At 42.2% G+C, this 22,036-nt stretch overlaps 1 protein-coding gene across 7 annotated transcripts in view; it reads left to right on the top strand.

Annotated features, from left to right (window-relative positions):
* The first annotated feature begins 1,342 nt into the window (after window positions 1-1,342).
* The window catches only part of SCAPER (S-phase cyclin A associated protein in the ER), a 357,501-nt gene continuing 336,807 nt past the window's right edge, over window positions 1,343-22,036 (top strand). For 4 of the 7 annotated variants that reach the window (XM_050966969.1, XM_050966973.1, XM_050966971.1 and 1 more), the window contains exons 1-2: window positions 1,344-1,510; window positions 5,457-5,532. In XM_050966969.1, the coding sequence (XP_050822926.1) occupies window positions 1,455-1,510; window positions 5,457-5,532 (132 nt within the window). In that variant the 5' untranslated portion in view covers window positions 1,344-1,454. Of the gene's footprint in view, window positions 1,511-5,456; window positions 5,533-22,036 lie in introns of all 7 variants that reach the window. The other 3 variants (XM_050966967.1, XM_050966968.1, XM_050966970.1) reach the window with 2 other exon arrangements.

Here is a 22,036-nt window from a genome sequence, read left to right on the forward strand (position 1 = left end):
GCCTTAGGTGCCTTTTTAATTTTTTTTACTTACCCCGGCTGCGGTCTGCTCCAGGGTCTTCTGTGGCCTCGCTCCCCTGACCAAAGCGCCGGAGGGAGCGCAGCTGCCCCACAGTCCCACTCTCCCGGCTGGAGCTCCGGCCAGAGCGCAGCAAACCCTACCCTGCAGCCCTGCTCTCCTGGCTGGAGCTCTGGGCCCTTTAAATAGCCCCCAGAGCTCTGGGGTAGCAGGGGGTTTGGGGGCTATTTAAAGGGCTGGGGCTCCAGCTGCCTCTGCTGTCCCCTCTGCCCTGCCCACACCAGCCCTGCCCCGCCGCCGGCAGCCAGCTCTGCACCCCCTGCCCACAGCCAGCCCCTGCCAAACCCCTGTCCTGTCTTCAGCCAACCCCTGCCACACGCCCTACCCAAAGCCAGCCAGCCCCACACACTCCCCTGCCTGCACGAGCCTGCACACCCTGACTTGCCCACCCCCAGCCCTGCACCCCCTGATGCACCTCCCAGCCTGAAGCCAGCCAGTCCCACACTCCTCTGTCTCCAGCCCTGCCCACCCCTGCTGTATCCCCCTGCGGCCCTGCCTGAAGCCAGCGCACCCCACACCCCTTGTCTCCAGCCAGTCCTGCACCCCTTGCCCTGCCTGCAGCCAGATCCTACCTCCAGTCAGCCCCTGCCCTGCCTCCAACCAGCCCCATGTCCGCTGCTGCTCTGCAGTTCCCAGGGCAGTAACCCTGCACACCTGCTTCAATGAGGGGGACAGGGAGCAGCTGGGACCCACACATGTGCACACCCCCAGGGAGTGGCAGGGACCCATACATGTGAAACTGCGGTCATTAATAACCAATCAACAGCATATATGATGCAATGTACATAATATATAATTTTATTATTTATATAGTTATGGACAGTAAATAATACATGGAAGAAATGAAAGACTTTTTTTTTTTTTTAGTCAGTCATCCCTGCCAGGGCCCCCGCTGAAAATGTTCGAATTGGGCTCCGCACTTCCTAAAGCCGGTCCTGGCTGAGATGTACCACACAAGCCCCTCTACAACCCGCACACCATCCTGGCAATCACTGCAGATGGATGACCCCATTTCTGGTACCCTTTATCTACCCTGCCCCTCTCTATGCCGGGGTTTCTCCCACCTCTGCCACTCTTCCATCAGAGTCCATTTATCCTTTCTTAACCCCATCTCCTGCACCCTGTCCCCAGTGCTGCCTATCTGCTACTCCCCTGCTTTGGACTCCTTTCACCTCCTGCACAAACCCTGACTATCTTCCTCCCGCCTCCCTTTTACCGCCCGCCCCCAGCATGGACTGCTGGCACCGAACTACGGGCGGAGGTAGGGCAGCGCCTTCGCCGGCTCGTCCTGAGCACGCGCAGGCGGCTCCGGCATGTTCCGGCAAGCTGTGACGGGAGGCCGTTCCTGACACTGCACCGGCCACTGGCGGGATGAGATGACATCAGCTCGGCGGGACGCGCGCAGGCGGGACAACGCAGTAAGAAGGAGAGTGTAAGTGTGGGTCCCTTATTGCGCTCCGCGGAGTAAAGGGGAGGGGCAACTTGGTGAGCCTGGGGGGACAGCAAGATGGCGGCTGGCCGGTCCCGTTCTTCTGCGGGAGCCGGCTGCCCCACTCCACCAAGGCGGGCGGGGGATGGGCCTCCCTCCCAGCGCCGGGGGCAGCATCTGGGGGGTCCGACACACAAGGGATCGCGGGCAGCCTGACACCTGGCTCTGTTGCTGGGAGGGGCGTGGGGCTGCCGCTCGTAGGCTGCTGTCGGGCCCCTGCGCACGGGGAGGGGAGCGGGCCCGCCCTCTGAACTCCTCTACGAGGGACCCTTCCCAAAGCCCCGCTCCCACGCAGAGATCCCTTGGATGGCAGGGGGCTGGGCTGTGACGGGGGGCTCCTGAGTGTGGAGGAGAGAGAGCTTTGCTCTGTGCTTGGGACCCCGTTTCCTAGCACTTACCGTGAAGCGAACTACCCAGTTGCGCCAACGGTATCTAAATATCTACCACCACTGGTGTCTGGTAAACGTTATTAGTCTTATTCAGAGGGCAGCTGGAACCTGGTTATCGATCAAAAGACTTTACCGGTGTTAGGCAGGAGCCACCCTGAACTCTTAATTGATCATGTGGGAATTCACTCTAACCCTCCAAGAACATCTTTAGAACAGCTGCTGTAATTTAGGACTTGATCCAAGTCCCAGGCTTGTGATCAGGCTAAACTCTGGCTGTTCAGTGCACAGCAGTTCTCACATACTGGGCACAAGCTGAGTCTTATAGTTAAAGGGGTACAGCCAATTTAAAATAAATTCTTCTGTTTCTTTCTTATTAGAGTTACAAGGAACACCTCAGATTATTATACCTGAAAGAGATGGGGGGGAAGATTCCTTTGCTTCCGTTATATATTTGACAGCATTTAATGTATAGTCATTTTCCTGTTTTCTGCTTATGTCCCCTCATTTTGTTTTGTGAAAGACCTTCACACAGATGAGGGAGAAAGGAGAACTTGATTGTAAAATCTCAAAAACTGGCAGGAGGGACTTGAGCAAGAGTATTATTGGAAACTACTTAAAATTTTAACTGATTAGGTTCTAAATTGATACTGTCACTTTTTAACGGGTGTGGAAGGCAGGAAGAGTTACAGCTACAGAAATTCTGTTTGATATCTTCATCAATGGTTTAGATAATGGCAGAGAGAGTACACACATGAAGTTTGCAGATGCAACCCCTCCAGCTTGGTATCAAGTGCTTTGGAGGATAGGATTAAAATTCAAAATGATCTGGAGAAATGGTCTGAAGTAAATAGGATGAAATTCAATAAGGACAAATGCAAAGTACTCTATTTAGGAAGGAACAATCAGCTGCACACATACAAGATGAGAAATGACCGCCTAGGAGGAGTACTTTGGAAAGGGATCTGGGGATCATACTGGATCACAAGCTAAATATGAGTCAACAGCGTAATGCTGTTGCAGTAAAAAACAAATATCATCTTGGGATGTGTTAGCAGGAGTATTGTAAGCAAGATAGGAGAAGTAATTCTTCCGCTCTTCATGCTGATTAGGCCTCAACTGGAGTATTATGTCCAGTTGTGGGTGCCACATTTCAGGAAAGGTATTGACAAATTGGAGAAAGTCCAGCAAAGAGCAACAAAAGTGATTAAAAGTCTAGAAAACATGACCTATGAGGGAAGATTGAAAAAATGGGGTTTGTTTAGTCTGGAGAAGAGAAGACTGAGAGGGGACGTGATAACAGTTTTCAGGTACATAAAAGGTTACAAGGAGGAGGGAGAAAAATGGTGGTTGTTAGCCTCTGAGGATAGGACAAGAAGCAATGGACTTAAATTGCAGCAAGGACGGTTTAGGTTGGACATTAGGAAAAACTTCCTAACTGTCAGAGTGGTTAAGCACTGGAATAAATTGCCTAGGTAGGTTGTAGAATCTCCATCATTGGGGATTTTTAAGAACAGGTTGGACAAACACCTGTCAGGGATGGTCTAGGTAATACTTAGTCCTACCATGAGTGCAGGGAACTGGACTAGATTACCTCTTGAGGTCCCTTCCAGTTCTATGATTCTATGAAATGGGCGGTACAGCATAATAGATACTGATGTACGTGGCAGTGATTGGAAACTGCTGTCATAGGTTCTTGATCTCAAGGTATCTTGTCCTTACATGATTGCCGAAGTTTAAAGCGACACTGTATTGTAAAAATTGCTCTAGCTCAAATTTAAATATTTTTAATTTGATGGGGAGGGGATTATCTTGAGTCTAACTTACTTTGAGGTGTAGAGGCATTTTCTGAATACTTACAGTGTTGAGGGTTCCTTCCCCTTCTTCATCCCTTGTTTTGCCATATTTTATATTTCTCAGTGTTGGTCCATGTTACTGTGGATGTCATGTTTCTGACTGTTCCCAGACGTGTTCTGATCTTTTAAATAATGTTGATGCACAAGCACGTTTTATTTTGACAAATCAAGTGTTTGTTTTTTTAAACAAAAACAACCATGCTAATTTAACTTATCCTCAAATTGTTTCAGTGTTTGTTTCAGAGGCAAATGGTTATAGTGTTTGCCAAATTGCAAAAATAAAATAAGCACGGGGAAAAAAAAACCTAGATTTTTGTGTAAAAGAATGTATTCCAAATAATGGAGAGTAAAAATGAAAGAGAGAATCCAGCCGTTACCTGAAGGTTATTTTTAAAGCCTGTGTGACTTGTCTAGGTTTTAAATATTTATGAGTATACAGTATATACATTGAAATGTATACACACATAGCATGGGGTGCAAGATGTGGAAAGTTTGACGTACCAATCAGAGCAGGGGAATGGCACAACTGTAGCTTTAAAAAAAGGTACAGTACTGCCATTTAACAGTAAGGCATAGGAATTGCCACACTGAGTCAGATGCAAGGCCCCTACTCTAGATCCTGTCTCTAACAGTGGTCAGTACCAGATGCTTCAGAGGAAGTGCTTGTCAAAGAGACAGTTTTGAAAATTTAACATTTTAGCTATTGACATCATAGAGGGAGTCATCATCATATCATTACATAGATGAAATACATTTACAACTTTTCAATATCATGGCAATAAAAACCTAAAATTGGATTTTGTCATAATCTGCAGAAGATTCTTTGCAATGTAAACAGTGAAAGCATATATAGATTTACTGTGAAGCTGGCTTTAGGAAATATTTAATAAAACCTCATTTATTAAAAGATGTGTGTACCATCCTAAAGCAAGTAAAGAAATTCAGTGAAGCCCTTTTAAATAAGTGCTTTTTAAAGACCATCGTGGCAAATCATTCACTTTAGTGGGACAACAAGCATGAAAAAGGCCTGCAGGATCATGCCATAAAGGAATAATATGCTATTTTCCGAAACTATGGCATACACTAAAGACATACCCTTCTTAGTAGTGTAACCAAAAGAAAAACAAACAGATGTAGACTAGTTTGAAATTGCTGTTTTATTTATAACCTAGAGCTCTTTATTTAAATTGAGAAGCCTCTGCTGAGGCAGGTGGGAAGTCCTGGACCTCAATATTACCTTCTCTAAAAAAGTTTTAGATTTCCATCATTTGTATTTTCCTGTTATATTAGGAACATATTTCCCAATACAATTGATTTGAATCAATTTACATACACTTTATGGCATTACTAATATTTCTGCATGGAGATTTAAACTTTGCTATGGATTCCCTCTGTTAACCTTCTGATTTTTTGCCAGATGTTTAGCTATCTTGTAATAAAAAATCTTTTAAACTTTTGTTAAGACATTTAGATGATAGTTGTACCTATATATTTAAACTGGCATGCATGATGTAAATGCTACTTCATTTTCTAACTCTTCTAAAGATAATGAAAGATTTACGTCTAGCATTAAAGTTAGAACATAGTTTTAAAAATATATGTGGCATAAAATAAAGTGAATGACTAGTTACATTTATTTTAACACAGGTATGAAAACTCCATGGGGTCAGCCAAAAATGTGATAAGTGAGACTGTTGATATAGCAGAGAGTTATAACATGACGGTAAGTCACTCATGTAGTGCAACAGCATTTTAAGATTTTTCTTTACCAAAACAATATTGTGGTTTGTTTGCAACTCTCAGCCCCCCCGCCCCCCTATTGCTCCTCTTAGGTCAGTGGAAGTGCTCCTGGTGAGGGTGCCTGCCACTGACAAAAGGAGAGTAGTGTGGACATCAACCACCATAGTAATTACTGCAGTGGCTGTAAGTTGACCTAACATAGGTCTACTTAAGTTTGTAGTATAGATATGTCCGGAGTGAGGAAAGGGAAGGAGGCCCCTTAGTGTCAAGCAGCCATTTCTCTGTTATGTTCCGAATGGTGATAGCAAAAGATCACGTGGAGAATAGGAGCAGAATGTACAGACAGGAGTGTGGGTGATAGTGGATAGAAACAGAGGAGACAGACTGGCTGCAGAGGGAGGAGAGTGAAAGGTTTTTGTTTTTTTTATGGCCACTACAGCACCCTCCCCTGTTGAACTTGGAATTGAAACCAAAATTCGAGAACCTGAGCATTCCTTTCCTGGAGCAAACAGATCTGAAACTTACTAGTGCAGGGGTTCCCAAACTTAGTTCGCAGCTTGTTCAGGGTAAGACCCTGGCAGGCCGTGAGACACTTTGTTTACCTGAGTGTCCGCAGGTATGGCCGCTCGCAGCTCCCATTGCCCGGGAACAGTGAACCGCAGCCACTGGGAGCTGCGAGAGGCCGTACCTGTGGACGCTCAGGTAAACAAAGCATCTCGCAGCCTGCCAGGGGCTTACCCTGAACAAGCCGGGAACCAAGTTTCGTAATCCCTGCTCTAGTGGCTAGTCTTCGGAAAGGCTAACAGACTACTATTACCAATTACTCAGTTCACATTGTAGAAGTCTGGGCTGTGGATTAAAGGTGCCAACACTGCTGATGACCAACACAGGGGTTAGTAGGATTCCACAAGGATTTTTTTTTAGTTTGCTTTTTAAAAAAATTAGGAAATGACATTTAAAAAATCTACAGTAAAGGAACATTCAGGTTGCAAAGTCAAGAACTCAAAAGTCACTAAATACCAGAATTGAAGTTGCCATGCAATTTGAATTTGGAAGGTGTATAGTGAATGGGGTTGGGGACTGCAGGTAGAGAAAATATAATGTCACTTGGTTGAAAATTCTACCCCTGCTTCTGCCAGAGATTCGTATGCAGTGCTTGGCAAGTCACTTTAATCAACTCTTTTATAAGTTACCATTAATCTGATGTTCCTAATTTTCTAGTTGCTGAACTTGAGACAGCTGGGACAAGACTTGCAGAAGTGCTGAGTGCTCATAACTGCAATTGAAGTTTACTGGAGCTGTGTTTGAACTTACTGTAAAAAATGCTATACAAATGCTAAGTACAGCAAAAAATCAGGCCCTGGGCATCTCAAGTTGGGCATCCAAAATTAGTGGATGTTTTTAGTGTTGTTGTAGCTGTGTTGATCCCAAGATATTAGAGAGACAAGGTGTGCAAGGTAATATCTTCTAATGGATCAACTTCAGTTGGTGAAAAAGACAAGCTTTTGAGTTTACCCACCACTATTCTTCAGGTCTGGAAAAGATAGGTGGCAGTTAACATCTCTGCCACCATAAAATAAAGGAGAGCTAGTGTGTTATAGATTGTTAGACAATCATGGGCCTAATAAACACACTGAATTTAAGGCTTAGTACAACAAAGTTAGGAATTTATGCTCCGAGGCTTATCTTTTGAAGGTGTTGTGTAGGTTTCCTTTAAGTTTTTGTGAGTTTTGGCCTGACTGTCTCTGTTCCTCTATTCTCCATCTGTAAAGTGTGGATAATAATGCCACCTTGTGATAGTGGTGTGAAGACAGATCCATTAATGTCTGTGACCACTCAGGTACTTTGTTGAGAGCACCATAGAAAAGCCCATGAGAAATTTAGTAATTATGTATTCAGTGCATGGTTTGACTGATGTATGATAAATTAGGCCTTGGGCTCTGCATTGTATGAAGAGGATAAAAAGAAATATTGAATAGCTCCCCATTCAGTGAACACTATTCCTGCTTTGCATTGAATGAAGCAGAGGTCTTCTGAAAAATATAGTACATGATCATGAAATTAAAGTCTATCTTAATGTATACTCACAAGGGGCTAAATCAAGGTTGCGCAAGAAATCTTAATTTTGACTTTTTTGAATGCTTGACTTCGTAACCTTAAAATTCTTTTAACATATTTTTTATTTAATTTTACATGTATATTAGAAGATTTTTAAGAGTATCAAACTATGTCATAAAATGTTGGCAGTTGGATCTGAATCTTGGTAAGATTTTTGCCTGTTTTGTCACAAACTACGTCACTGTTTGGTTTGTACTGTAATTATGCAGAGCTTTAGGGTATGTCTACACTGGCAGAGTTACAGCGCCAGCTGCTAGAGCGTCACTCAGAGAACGCTGAAGGTAAACAGCTGTTGTGTGTTCACACTGTCAGCTGCCTGTGCAATAGCGTTTTCACACTTGCGGCACTTGCAGTGGTATTTGGAACGATGCACTCTGGGCAGCTATCCCACAAAGCATCTCTTTCTCTTCTGCTGCTAAGAGTTGTGGGAAGGCGGAGGGAGTCACAGGGCATCGTGGGTCCTGTCCCAGTGCTCCATGATGCATTGCTTTGCATCCCAGAAATCCCGGTGCTTCCGTCTGCATTTGGCACCTTCTTTCAACGGTTTGTATACTGCACACTCTGCTCTGCCTCTTCGGTCTGCAGGAATGGATCCTGCACTGTTGATCAATATGCTTCTCGCTGTCACTAACATGTCATGAGTGGCGGTGGAGTTACTCCTTAAACTACAAAGGCAAGAACAGTTCGACATTGATCTCGCCACACATAGTAGCTACGAAATGAGATGCTTGTGGCATTCATGGAGATGCTGACCACAGTGGAATGCTGCTTTTGGGCTTGGGAAACAAGCATTGAGTGGTGGGATCAATTGTCATGCACGTCTGGGATGTTGAGTGGTGGCTGCAGAACTTTTGGATGAAAAAAGCCACATTCATGGGACTGTGTGAGGAGCTCGCCTCAGCCCTGCAGCCCAAGGACGCGAAAATGAGAGCTGCCCTTCCATTGGAGAAGCATGTGGCAATTGCATTCTGGAAGCTGGCTACTCCAGACTGCTACTGATTGGTCGCTAACCAGTTCGGAGTGGAAAAGTTGACCGTTGGATTCGTGTTGATAGAAGTGTTGAGTGCCATTAATTGCATCCTGCTCCGAAAGACCGTGACTCTAGGCAATGTGCATGACATTGTGGATGGCTTTGCACAAATGGGCTTCCCTAAGTATGGAGGGGTGATAGATGGCACACACATTCCAATTCTGGCACCAGACCACCTAGCCACTGAGTACGTTAATCGGAAGGGGTATTTCTCAATGGTTCTTCAGGCACTTGTGGATCAGTGTGGGTGTTTCACAGCCATTAACACAAGCTGGTCTAGAAAACTGCATAATGCACTCATCTTTTGAAACACTGACCTGTTCAGGAAGCTACAAGCAGGGACTTTCTTCCCAGGCCAGAAGATCACCGTAGGGGAAGTCGAAATGCCCATTGTGATCCTGGGAAACCCTGCCTACCCCTTAGTTGCATGGCTTATGAAGCCATACAGGGGGCACCTTGACAGCGGCAAGGAGCTGTTCAACAGGCTGAGCAAGTGCAGAATGACTATTGAGTATGCTTTTGACTGTTTAAAGGCCTGCTGGCACTGCCTATATGGTAGGCTGGACCTGTCCGATGACCATATTCCTATGCTTATAGCTGCGTGCAGTTCACTCCATAATATTTGTGAAGAAAAGGGTGAAAGCTTCACTCAGGGCTGGACCGCTGAGGCTCAGTGCCTGGAGGCTGAATTTGAGCAGCCAGAGACAAGGATTATTAGAGGGACACAGTGCGGGGCCATAAGGATCAGGGATGCTTTGAGACAGCAATTTGAAGCTGAAAGCCACTAATATTTGTTGCTATGCTTGGGAATGCAGTGCTTGTAATGCTAGGAGGTGATTGTGATTGGTGCAGATGATGCACTATGAAGATTTAAGAAAACGGCCATTTGCTTTGCAGGGCTCTGTTTTTTTTCAGTTAATGGAATAAAGATTGCTTTTAAACCAAAACAATTCTTTTATTAAAAAACAACAACCAGAGGAGGGAGAGAGACAAAAAAACACATCAGCACTGAAGGAGATGGGGGAAGGGAGGGTCCCAGGAGGAGGTGTGGTCCTGGGACGGTTAAAGATTTGTGTATGTCCGGGTATCATATCCAACCTTCTTTGGAGTACAGTGCTGTGAGCGCTGTACTTCAGCAGGGCTAAACTGCAGAGGGACAGGTGTTGAGTGCATTGGGTACTGGGAGTCCACAGTGCTATACTGTGATGGGGGAGGAGGGAAATGTAGCGGGTACAGACTGGAGCCAGGAGGTTGATAAGAGAGTGTTGGCGGTGTCTGGGGCGCGCATGGGAAAGAGTTTTGCAACAGCGGTTGCAGGGGAGGGTGGGCGTGGAGCTGCTCTGTTTGCAGTGCTAGTAGCGTCTGGAATGTGTCCAGTTGGTGCTCCATAACATTTAAGAGCCGCTCCTTGGCTTCGTCTTGGCACACCACGTTCTCCTTTCGGTCCCTCTTCACGCTGTCCTGCCACTCCTTCAATTCTAGTTTTTCGGCCACGGAGTGTATCATCACATCACGCAGAAAGTCCTCTTTAGTTCTTTGTCGCCGCTTTCTAATTCTGCGCAGCCATTCAGCTGGGGATAACAAAGAGGGAGGCTGGGCTCCCAAGGTCATATCTGTGAAGCCAAAATGCAGCATTTTACAGAAGCAGTATTGTTTGCAACACACAGACCACTGATTCAGTGGTTTAAAACACAGCCACTATTCACATACCTATCACTAACTGGCTGACTCCAGGCAAGCACACATGAGTCACAAGATCCCCAAAATAGTGAGTAATCGCGGGGATAGGGGAAATCAGTGTTCCAGGACCATACTGTACACTGGGAACATGGCTCTTGGGGAGAACTAGCCCATTTTCCACAAGCTGTGGTCATTATGTTGAGGATTAGTAGGGAATCAGTGGAGTGTCTTCTCCAAGACTGCAGCTTCCACCCTGGCCCTTATTGCGGCTTGCCGGTGTGCAGCAACACGCACACACCCCAGCCCCTCCATGATGCTCAAAGTGGCGCGGGAAAGTTACCATTAATGGGACAAGAAACAGAGCAGCTCTGCCAAAGAACCTGCGGCAGCAGATTTCCCAGTATCTCCATAAGAGTTTCCTGGAGATCTCTGAGGAAGATTCCCATGAAGTGAGGGAGCCAGCCAATCAACACCTTGGTCTGCTGCTCAGACTAGGCATGTGGTGGTACACGCATCATACAGACACAGGCCTGCTTTCTGCAACCCTCCTACCCCCAACAACTCACTTCAGTGATTCCCAAAATCAGAGCCACTTACCAGGAGCCTTCTCTCCTGTTTGTGCTTCGCCAAGCTCCGACAGCCATGACTGGCTAGCCACCTCTGGGGTAGAAAAGAGCTCCTGGCTGCATGTATCTCTGATCTCAGAGTCGTCCTCTGCCTCTGGATCCCCCTACACATCCTCGTCCAAGATTTCCTCTTCCTGGCTCAGTCCACTCTCTATAGGCACACGAGCCACCAAATATCCACAGTGCCCTTCACAGTGGAGTTGGGGTCACCACTGAGTATCGCATCCAGCTCTTTGTAGAACTGGCAACTTGTGGGGGCAGCACTGGAGCGGCGGTTTGCCTCCCACGCCTTGTGGTAGGTGTCCTGCAGCTCCCTTACTTTGACCCTGCACTGCAGTGTGTCCTGGTCATGGCCCCTTTCTGTCATGTATCGTGAACTCTGTCTGTAGGTAACATAATTCCTACAGCTGGGACTGGACAACATCCTCTCTTCAAATGCTGATGAGGTCCAGCAGCTTGGCATAGCTCCAAGTGGATCTATGGGGGTGGGATCGCCTGGTGCATGAAGCAGGCATAGTCACCTGGAAAGATGCCCTGAGACCACTGCGCATGTCATGGAGCAAACGGGAAGGAGACTTCCAAAATTCTCAGGGAATTTAAGGGGTGGGGCTCATGGTTGGTGACCTGAGGGTTGAGCAATAGAGTTCAAACCAGATTTAGCAGTCTCAAAGTACCCAAATTAATTGATTTGTAAATGATGTTTTTGAAATATGAGGGAAATAAAAAAAAAAGAGATGTCAGAATATGTCGGTTAATTATGAAATTCTCAAAGTCTAGTTCTTTACTGTTAAATTTAATTCTGCAAAGACGGTCTGTTGGTAGGGTAGTTTATCAAATAAAACATTTTTAAAAAAGATATTGCATATATCTTTATGATTTTAGGAGTACATATGTAACTAAAAAGAGGGCATATACTATTAGGTGTTATCTTTAAAAGATAACACAAGTTAATTATAAAAGTTTGATGTGTTCTTTTATCTCTCTATTCTTATTAGTTTAAATCATATTTACCATAGCAAGTTGTAATACTGGAAATCATAAAATTAGAAATCTAAATTTGGTACCTGCATCTTATTTAATTAAAAAAGATAAACTGCTCTTTTAAAGAGTAAAAAAATGGTTTTCTCAAAGCAAAAATAAAATAAAATAATCCCAACTCCTCCCCCCCCAAATGCTGTTAGTAAAAATCAAGAACAAGATATTTTACCTGAAGATGGGTTTTACTGGACTAATTTGGCAAATTCAGGTAAATCCTGAGTTTACAAGATCTGCAGAACTTTCATCAGACATGGAAATTGTAAAGTTAAGCAACTAATGCAATGTACCATACTGTCCTTATTTAGATTGACATTCAACTGTATTTTAAAGAAATAGATCAAAGAAAGATTCTATTTTTAAACGGGTTTGATATTTGAATTTGCCCTCCATAAAATAAATATATATAACCAAGATGTAAATTTAAACTCTACATGTAAATTAATATTTTTTTGTTGAATTTCATACATTTCTGTTAATGTCTGTTGGCTGCATTCCACTATGGTCCACCTCAATTTGACATATACCATAAATGAATGTCTTCAGTGATTTATAGCATAGGACACTTTCAAAACACTAAAAAGGAGTTCACAACTCTGTGATCTCCCTGAAGATAAATTCTTTATCATGAAACCACCAAGCATTGTGGGTAGGGGAGGGAAGAAAAAGCATTATTATCTGAGAATATATAGGCTATAAAAGAGTTTCTGAGACCAGTTTCTTTTTTTATATATTACTTTTATATTGTCTTGAGGGAATGCTAAGAAATGACATTTTTAATAGAGAATTAAGACATCTCTATTATGTGCCAGAGTCTGCTGTTCAAGGACCTTTAAAGAACACTTTGCAACAAGAGACTTTCAACAGATATTTTTAAGTACCTTTTTAATCTGATGGAGCAATTTGCCAAAGTTTTACAAACAACAGGAACAGCACTGTTTACAATTCTAAGCTTTTTGCAGTATTTTTCCAATCGTGAAGAACAGTACAATTTTAAAAAGCTCATCTGAACAGGTCTGTTTTTTATCAGTGACATGATGCAGGAAATCTTCTAGACTATTAACAGTGAAGAATCTTCCCATGGATACTGCGCACCCTCAATTCCAGTTGAAGTCAGTGGGAGTTGAGAGTGCTGAGCAGCTTGCAAGAAGTGCTTAGTCCCTAACTGAAGAGAGAGTGGAAACTGCTCCTCAGATTTTCAGGGTGTGTGCGCAGTTGGGGGATCGTGGGAAGATACAGTTCTTTGAGGCAGGGAAACAGCAAAAATTGTTTAGGTTATCTGTTTCTCATACTTAATAGCCTTTTGTTTCTGTACATGTGATGTATCTTTTTTCTGTTTAAATACTGAAAGTTAAACAACATGCATTTAGTGATAATTAAAGTTGCATCAAGAGATACCTCCATCACCCAAAACCTTAAGAATGCAAATAAGAAGTTACAGAAAAGGCCTCCAGCATTTCTTGCCACCTTTGCCATCATCTACAGTGTCGTCAGTAATTCACTCTGATATTCCATAAAGCATTTCCTTTTGTCTTCAATGCATACCAAAACCCAGTATGTTTCCCCACTTTGGCTCAGTGGTTTGAGCATTGGCCTGCTAAATCCAGGGTTGTGAGTTCAGCCCTTGAGGGGGCCATTTAGGGATCTGGAGCAAAAATCTGTCAGGGACAGTACTTGGTCCTGCAGTGAAGGCAGGGGACTGGACTCAATGACCTTTCAAGATCCCTTCCAGTTCTATGATATAGGTATATCTCCATATTCATCCAACTCATGCTCTTACGCAAAACCTTAATAGTGACCTCATACTCTTTTGCACCAACAGATCTGCCCATCTGACTGTTATGCAGTCCATTAATTTGGAGTGTTGTTCTACCTTACCATAGCTGGGACTATGCAGGATCCCCCTAGAGTGCAGCCTGGAATGGTGGGACCACTGTGCCCCCTTAACTCTCTCCAGTCTGGCCTGTCTCTCACAGTGCCTTGCTAATGACCAGCAGAAAGCCTCTCCAGGCACTGTGATCACTTTGCACAACAGCATGTGGAGCCCCACACCCAGCTGTATTGCATGAATGTTCCCAGAGCCACTCATGAATCTCACAGAAAAGCATCAGCCGAATCCCACCCCAGTTTCCAGCACTGTACCCCAGGAATATACCATCTGCTGCAAGTTTCAGCGCTGTAATGTGGCAGTGTAGACAGTGTAACAGCGCTGGGAGCTACTCCCCTCATGGGGATGGTTTTTTTGCAGCGCTGAGAGAGAGCTAGTGCCACGATTACACAGCCATGTTAAAGCGCTGCCGTGGCAGCGCTTTCACGTTGCTAGTGAAGACGTGCCCTTAGTTGCTTGCAGTGTAGTTGGGGGCAGGAGAAAAGGCCAGCATATGGCCACTCTGGCTGTTTTATACCCTCAGTCCTTGTGCTTGGAAAACTCAAGTGCAGATATGTCTGGGGCATTGCTGAGTCTCCCAGCAAGGTTGAGCAATTCCCCTGGTGTGGCCTCATGCAGGTGAGTCATTACATTGTAGCTCCTTTGCTGGACAGTGGTTGCTGATGAGTTGATTGATACCCGGCCTGGGTGTTGGTTGCTTGCCTTGCCGTTGCCTCTGGGGAGCTAATATCTGGCTGATTCCCTAGCTTACAACATGTTTTAATGACAACCATACAACACAATTCTCATAACTTCATATGCATTAACGATATGCATATATGGAAAGAGAAATGACTTTCAGCAGGTCATAACCTTTCCCCTTTTATCTTACAAGGCATGCTTTATATGTGAGATCACAATCATATATAAATGAGGAATTATGAGGGTTCCAGGATGCTCCCCCAAGGTACAGAATGTCCCAGGGACCATGACCAAGTTTTGCTTGACAGTGCAAGATGGATGAAATTGACTATCTCGTCCTGATTAGAGAAATGTCTTAGTACATGTATACAGAGAATGTTAATGAAGTAGGGAACCCCTGTAAAAGGGCCCTCTAATATTCACTGCCATACCTCTGTGCATATTAGAGATTTACAATGAAATAAGGAAGATAGGGTTGCAAGGAAATAGCACTACCTAATATGTAAGGCGTTAGCGAATTTGTAGTAGCTCCTCTTAGTTAACTGATGATTGTAACTCCAGCAGTTTTAGGAATGTTTAGAACATAAGTATTTCAATACTATATATATACTGGGGTTTGGGCCCCAGATTTTATCCATCAGCTGAAATAGACTTCACTATCGGGTGAATGGTTACTTCATTCTAGATGAATAGAAGGGGCTTAATGTCTTGATGTCCAGTATTGCCTTTGACACAGTGATTTAGACACAACAAATCCTGCATCTTGGCAGGGGGTTAGATTAGATGACCCTTGTGGTCCCTTCTAACCCTGTGATTCTGACACATTCTCCTCTTTGCTTTGTGACTGTATTCTCCTGGTTCTCCTGTTTTGCTGACTATTACCTTCAGTATCTCCTTTAAGGATTTCCTATTCTCTGGCTGGTGTCCCACAAGGTTCTCTTCTTGTTTGTCTTGTCTTAGTTAGCTTGCAAGGTCTTTGGGGCATGGAATGTGTTAGTTATATAAAGGACTAAACTGATGGGTTATGATAGTAATATAGACATCTTTTGTAGTAATTTCAGGAGTAAGCCTGTAGCTAGCTACTTGTGCAGCTTTGTCTTGGGATATCATTTGGTAGTCTCAAGACTAGGAGGATCAAAATAATCACTTGCTAACCTGAAACAATCTCGTAGAGTGTTTATTGAATTCATAATGATGACATTTTTTCTTTCAAGGAGGGAATTGTTTTCTTGTTCATACTTAGTCCAAATTTCACTTAGCTGCGCTTCATTTTAAAGAGAGAACTTATTTTTAGAAAAAGCAGCAGAGAGTCCTGTGGCACCTTATAGACTAACAGACGTATTGAAGCAGGAGCTTTTGTGGGTGAATACCCACTTCGTTGGATGCATGTGTTTAGAAAGCATCTCTAGAATATTTTTTTTTACCATTGTCCGGTTATTGACTAATTTTTATATGTGGTTTCATATCAGAGAAGTTCTTTCAAAGTCACAGATTATCATATTCAGAAGAGACATAATATCTGATTGTCTTATGGCCAATAAAAGACAAGGGCATGTGGGTTTTCTGCTGTTTTCTATTTATTTTTTAAGACATTGAAATAATAATTTTAAAGAAAACCATGCAACAACTATAGAACAGGTTTTTTCTAAACATTTTTCAGAGTAAATCTGAATGCTGAGGTGATCAAAGGTCTGCAAGACAGCCCGCTACTTTCCTCAATTTTGGGATTATTCACACAGGAAAGTGCACTTTAACTAAAGCCATGATTTTAAACTGATTTAGTTAAATGAGTGCCAAAGGCTTTATGAACACTCATATTTTGGCTTTTTCAGTTAGGTGAATTTGATTAGAAATTGGTTTAATTTAAATCAAACTAAACCACTCAAACTGAAATAAGTTTTCATATAGGGATTTGCACCAGTTTGCCATACATCTAATTTTAAATCAGTGTATGTTAAACTGGCGCAACTTTTTGTGTTGACAAGACATATAACGTCACTTAGAGAGTAAAAAGAGAGAAGACTATCATTTTATGCAAATTTGTTATGGCCCTCAGGCTCCTGACCAGTTTGTGCATTGCTTGGTTGTGCAAGCTTTGGGAATCTGTCCTTACTGCATGTTGTATTGACAGTTTATAAACTCCTATATTAGTAATGTAAGCTAGCCTCTGAGAATACTTTTAAGTGCTTCTGCAGGAGTAGGGTAAAAGGTAGGGGGGGTCAAGCAATTAAAAAAATTAATCATGATAAACTATTAAACTATAATAGAATATCATTTATTAAAATATTTTTGGATGATTTCTAAATTTTCAAATATTAATTTTTCAGTTACAACACAGAATACAAACTGTACAGTGCTCATTTTATATTTTTGATTACAAGTATTTGCCATGTAAAAAAAAAAGAGTATTTTTCAATTCACTTAATACAAGTACTGTAGTGCAACCTCTTTATCATGAAAGTTGAACTTACAAATGTAGAATTATGTACAAAAAAACTGCATTCAAAAATAAAACAAGGTAAAATTTTAGAGCCTGCAATTCCAATCACTCCTATTTCTTGTTCAGCCAATTGCTCAGTCAAACAAGCTTATTTATGTTTGCAGGAGATGATACTGCCCACCTCTTGTTCACAGTGTCACCTGAAAGTGAGAACAGGAGTTCTCATGCCACTGTTATAGCTGGCATTGAAAGATATTTAAGTGCCAGATTTCAATTACAACACAGAATACAATATCTATGAAAATGTAGGAAAACATCCAAACTGTTTAACAAATTTCAATTGGTATTCAATTGTTTAATAGTGTGATTAAAACTGTGATTAACTGCGATTAATTTTTTTAATCACGATTAACTTTTGAGTTAATTGCGTGAGTTAACTGCAATTAATTGACAGCCCTAGTAAAAAAAAAAAAGTAAAATATTATTTTGGACTCACACAAATATGGGCTGTTTTTAACATTTCCTGGCAAGTAGTTAGACAAAGGATGAATTGGGACAGTTTTGACATAGGCCCCATTTTAGAGTTTACCCTCCTTGGGGTTCCTTTTGAACCAAATTAAATAACTTGTCCCTTTATTATATGAGCTTTCCTTTACAGCTCAATTCCTCTTTAGTTATACTACTTTTGTGTTAAGGACACTATGGTATACAGTAGTGCCTCCAAGTAATTCTCTGTGTAGCACTAGATGGCACACTGTGACTTTGAAACAATCTACTGAAGTCTTCTGGACACAGGAGCCTAGGTTAAAATATTGTTGGTACAAACATTCAAAATAATGTGCGGTTTCTCACACACATTTATTGCATTTCATACTACCATGATACACATAGATAAAACAGTTTAAACTACAATGCCTCATCTAGTAGAATCTGCAGTCATTTTTACAAGACTTGGTTATTAAACACGATAATGCTCATGGACTGAAATGGTTTCAAGATTGGGGCCTCAAATTGTAAGTCTGGTGCAGGAAACATCTCCATCTGTACTATCAATGCTTAAAATACTGGTTTTATTAAGGTTTTGTGGTTCATTTTCTCAACATGTACTGCAAACAGTTAACTACATGAATAGTTCTGTTGACTTCAGTGGGACTGCTCACATAGTTACATACTGTAACTTGAATTTTAAATTAATTTTTGTACAGAGCCCTCTTTAAGTAGTATGTTTTGAATTTTGTTAAATGTACTCTAAAATTTGTTATAGGAGTTTTTCTCCCCCCCCCCCCATTTACATTTGGAAAAGTCTTATGGATGGGCCTGAGAGCAACATCACCAAACTTTTTCAGGCCAGCCCTCCTTTCCTCCCCCCTTTTCTGTACATATCTGACTGTTACTTCCTGCCTTTCAATTTGAGCTCTGTTTCTGCTGTTAACGGTAAACTCCCTCTTGCAGAGCATGAGAGAGGGAATATTCCATCCACAAAAGAGTAAGACCAAGCACAGTGTGCTGTCAATTGAAGAAAGTAATCTGAAACGAGAATACTTTTTTTTAAAATTTCTTTCCGTTACAGTTATCTTCAGGTTTATTTGTAATGATAGTAGCTACAACATTTTCAGATGTAAATGCGATTTTCAAATTAACTGTGTCCCTTTAAGTATTTATAAAAACAGGCCCTGAAATGGACATCATAATATGTACCTGTAACAGGGCACAGTGATGCATATGCACATCCCAGTGCACCTGTGACAGCCTTTGTGCCTTTAAAACTTTTGAATTGTAGTTGCAGGTGACATGCTCCTAGTTCTGCTTTATAGGAAATCGCATATAAAGCTTCCTCCCTCTTAAGCAGTTAGAAGAGTCCCACCGCAGGGAAGGATCTGAGATGACTTTCTGCATTTTTCAGGGAGAGAGGGAGATACTTGCAGGGAGCAGGAGCCAATTGTGAATAATGGCCAGTAGGTGCTACCCAAAGCAGAATGATGCATCCTTTTCCTTCCCTGTTGGTGCAGACTGGACAACTCTTAGGGAAAGGATGCGTTCTCTCCCTCCTGTCTGGCTAACACAGGGAAACCTTCTTGGAATTATTATCCAAGGTGTTTTTTTTTCCCCTAGTTGATTTGATAATAAAACAAGCCCTAAGTTAAGGATTTTAAAAAGACTCACGGTTGGAGCTTTATATACCTTTCCTGCCTGGTGAAGCTGCCCATCAACTCATAGTACCTTAAAGAGATACTGCGAGGCTAAATTTATTACTTATAAGGTGGTTTAAGATCCTCAGATAGAATATGATGTAGATGAACATTATACAAACCATTTTTAAACAAAAATGATATACTGCAGGAATAAAAGTACAAATATATGTAAGTTAAATATTTCTGGTTGTATATTTGTAAGCAAATATTTGTTCATTTGTAAGTACAAGTTTTTAGGAATTTTCAGCTAGAGTAAAGTGACTAAGATTCCTATTGATAGCTTGCTGACTTGGACTCTGAATGTCATTTACTGCAGTTGTTACTTTTTGAAAGTCATATTTTAAATATTAGGTGGTTTCAGTATAATGCAATAAAATAAAATCACAAAGTGACCAATTCAATAATAAAATTCTTGCCTGCGTATATGTACCTGCCTCTAGAAATTTCCACTACATGCATCCGATGAAGTGGGTATTCAACCATGAAAGCTCATGCTCCAATACATCTGTTAGTCTATAAGATGCCACAGGACTCTTGCTATTGTTACGATGATCCATATTTCTTAGCCCAGTTGTTTAATAATGACTTACAAAACAAAATTAGTTTTCTTTTTATTGCACTTTTGTCAACAATTATGGATGTACTGAAGTTAAGATTCTCCCTTATTTTCCCTCTTTGTACTATTGTACTGGAAGAAATGCAGTCTCAGCAGAGGGTCCTTTTAAAGTGAGCTCTTGCGTGTTATGCCTGTCTGAGAGGGCCCCAGTCTGTTGATCTGCAGTGCCATGGTATAAAGTCTGCCTTCTTAGTCAGGCTTTTTCCTGTAGAGTACCTGGTTGCATTCTGTTGTGAGGCAAGAATTTATTTAGTTGATGTTAGTCAATATCTGTTAATGTTTGTTTTATTGTATATACTTTCAAAAGCCTTGAACTGAGTATATTTTAAAAATCTAACCAAATTTGTTTCTTTAGTGGGAATCATCCTCGGGGTTCCTTCTTGTATCCTTACCTTCTCTACTATAGCTTTGTGTAGTAGTAAGTTATCCTCTAGGGTCTTGTTTTCACTAAGAAGAAAAGGTATAATTTTAGCATGTAATAGGTGGTCCGGATAAACCTGAGCTCCTCTCTAGGGTTTCTTTGCCATGCTAATGTGTATTTTTGGCCTAAGGTTTTGTCTACACTAGACTTTTTTTTGTCATGATTTATTGATTGCCAATTAATTCAAGATAATTTATTATCACATTTCATCTTTCTCATGCCAGTGTTAGCACACAGGGCAGAAATTCATCTATTCTATTCTATTCTATTCTATTCTATTCTATTCTTCTGTGTCTTTCAGCCCAGTGCCTCTTGGGGGGAGGGAAGCTCAGACCCAGGGCTCTGGCCCTCCCCCTGAACCCCAAGCCAGCTGAGACTGACTTGCTTCCTGCTGCCTGGCCTCTGCCCTGCCCGTTGTGCCTCCTCTGGTCTTTGTCTCCCTCCCCTGGCCAAGAGTCACCTGGTTGCATCCCCCTCCTGGGTCTCAGGTTACAAAGGGGCAGCCATAGCATCTGTGCAGGCAGCTGGAGTAGTCCCCGCAAAAGTCACACACCTTTATTCTCACCACCTAGACATTGGTGCAGTGCACCCACCTCATTCATGCAAAACAGTAAGGCTCACGTAGGCTCACATACAACATAACAAAGGAAAATCCCCACTACGTCACAGTATCACACTGCAGAAACTTTCCCTACAACAGAGAGTAGTGTAACTCCTCTTCAGTTGTTACAGTCAGTGAGACAACCTTTCTGGAGTATTCTGACAGTGATTCTGTGTTTCTACTAGTCGGGAGGAGGGTCTCCTTTTACCAGACTTCATTAAACGGTTCTTTCAGATTTGTTAAGGTTGTGTTATCAACTGCTTTTAGCATTCCTGCTGTGATTTGGTCATCTGCTGCTGCTTTGTTGTTTTTCAGCTCCTTGACTACAGCCTGTACTTTTGCCATCTCTGTTGGACTGATGTTAATGTCAAGTTGATCAGTTTAGCGTATTTCATCAAAATCTGGTGGTGTTGTAAGCATTTTTTCATCTTTGCCTTTGACTGATCAATTTCTTATTTTGAAATTTTCACAAAGGATTTCAGTCATTTAGCAAATGTCTCTGTGGTTTCCTTTCGTAGCAGCATTTTCAGCTTCAGCTGCTAGGTCTTCAGCATATCTCCATTTATCTTTCCTTGCATTGGTTTTCACTTTTTTGATCTGGTTTCTTGTATTGCTCCTTTGGTTTTTCCAATATTTCATTGGTCTTAGTATTCAGGAGTTTTCCTGGCAGTGCTTTCCTTACCTTGATGAGATGTCTTGTCTCTTGGCTTATCCAATTCTTGCTCTGTCTATATTGATATCCAACAGTGACTCCTGTAGCTTCAATCCCCTTCAATCCTCTGAGTGCTGCCCATTTTTCTTAAGGTTCAGTCTGTGTCTCACTTTGATCTGCCTTTGGCAGTACTTCAGACCTGTTTCTTAATTCAAGATGGAATTTCTCACAATAGTCTCATTTTCATCTTTGTACTGTTGATTTTATTTACCACTTTCTGGTTAAAAGGTGATCTTTCTTAATGTTATTTTCAGTATAGCAATGCAGAGATTGTGGTCACTGCTAATATTTGCAGCTTGATATGCCCATGCAATCTTGGACAGATGACTTGAATCTTCAGTTGATGCACACGGGGTCAATCTATTTTGTTTTTTGTTTTGTTTTACCATCTGGTGAATTCCATATTTCTTTGTGTATGTCTTTGTGAGGGAACAGGGTGCTTGCAGG

This window comes from Gopherus flavomarginatus, chromosome 9 (assembly GCF_025201925.1).
Source record: "Gopherus flavomarginatus isolate rGopFla2 chromosome 9, rGopFla2.mat.asm, whole genome shotgun sequence".
Lineage (NCBI taxonomy): Eukaryota > Metazoa > Chordata > Testudines > Testudinidae > Gopherus > Gopherus flavomarginatus.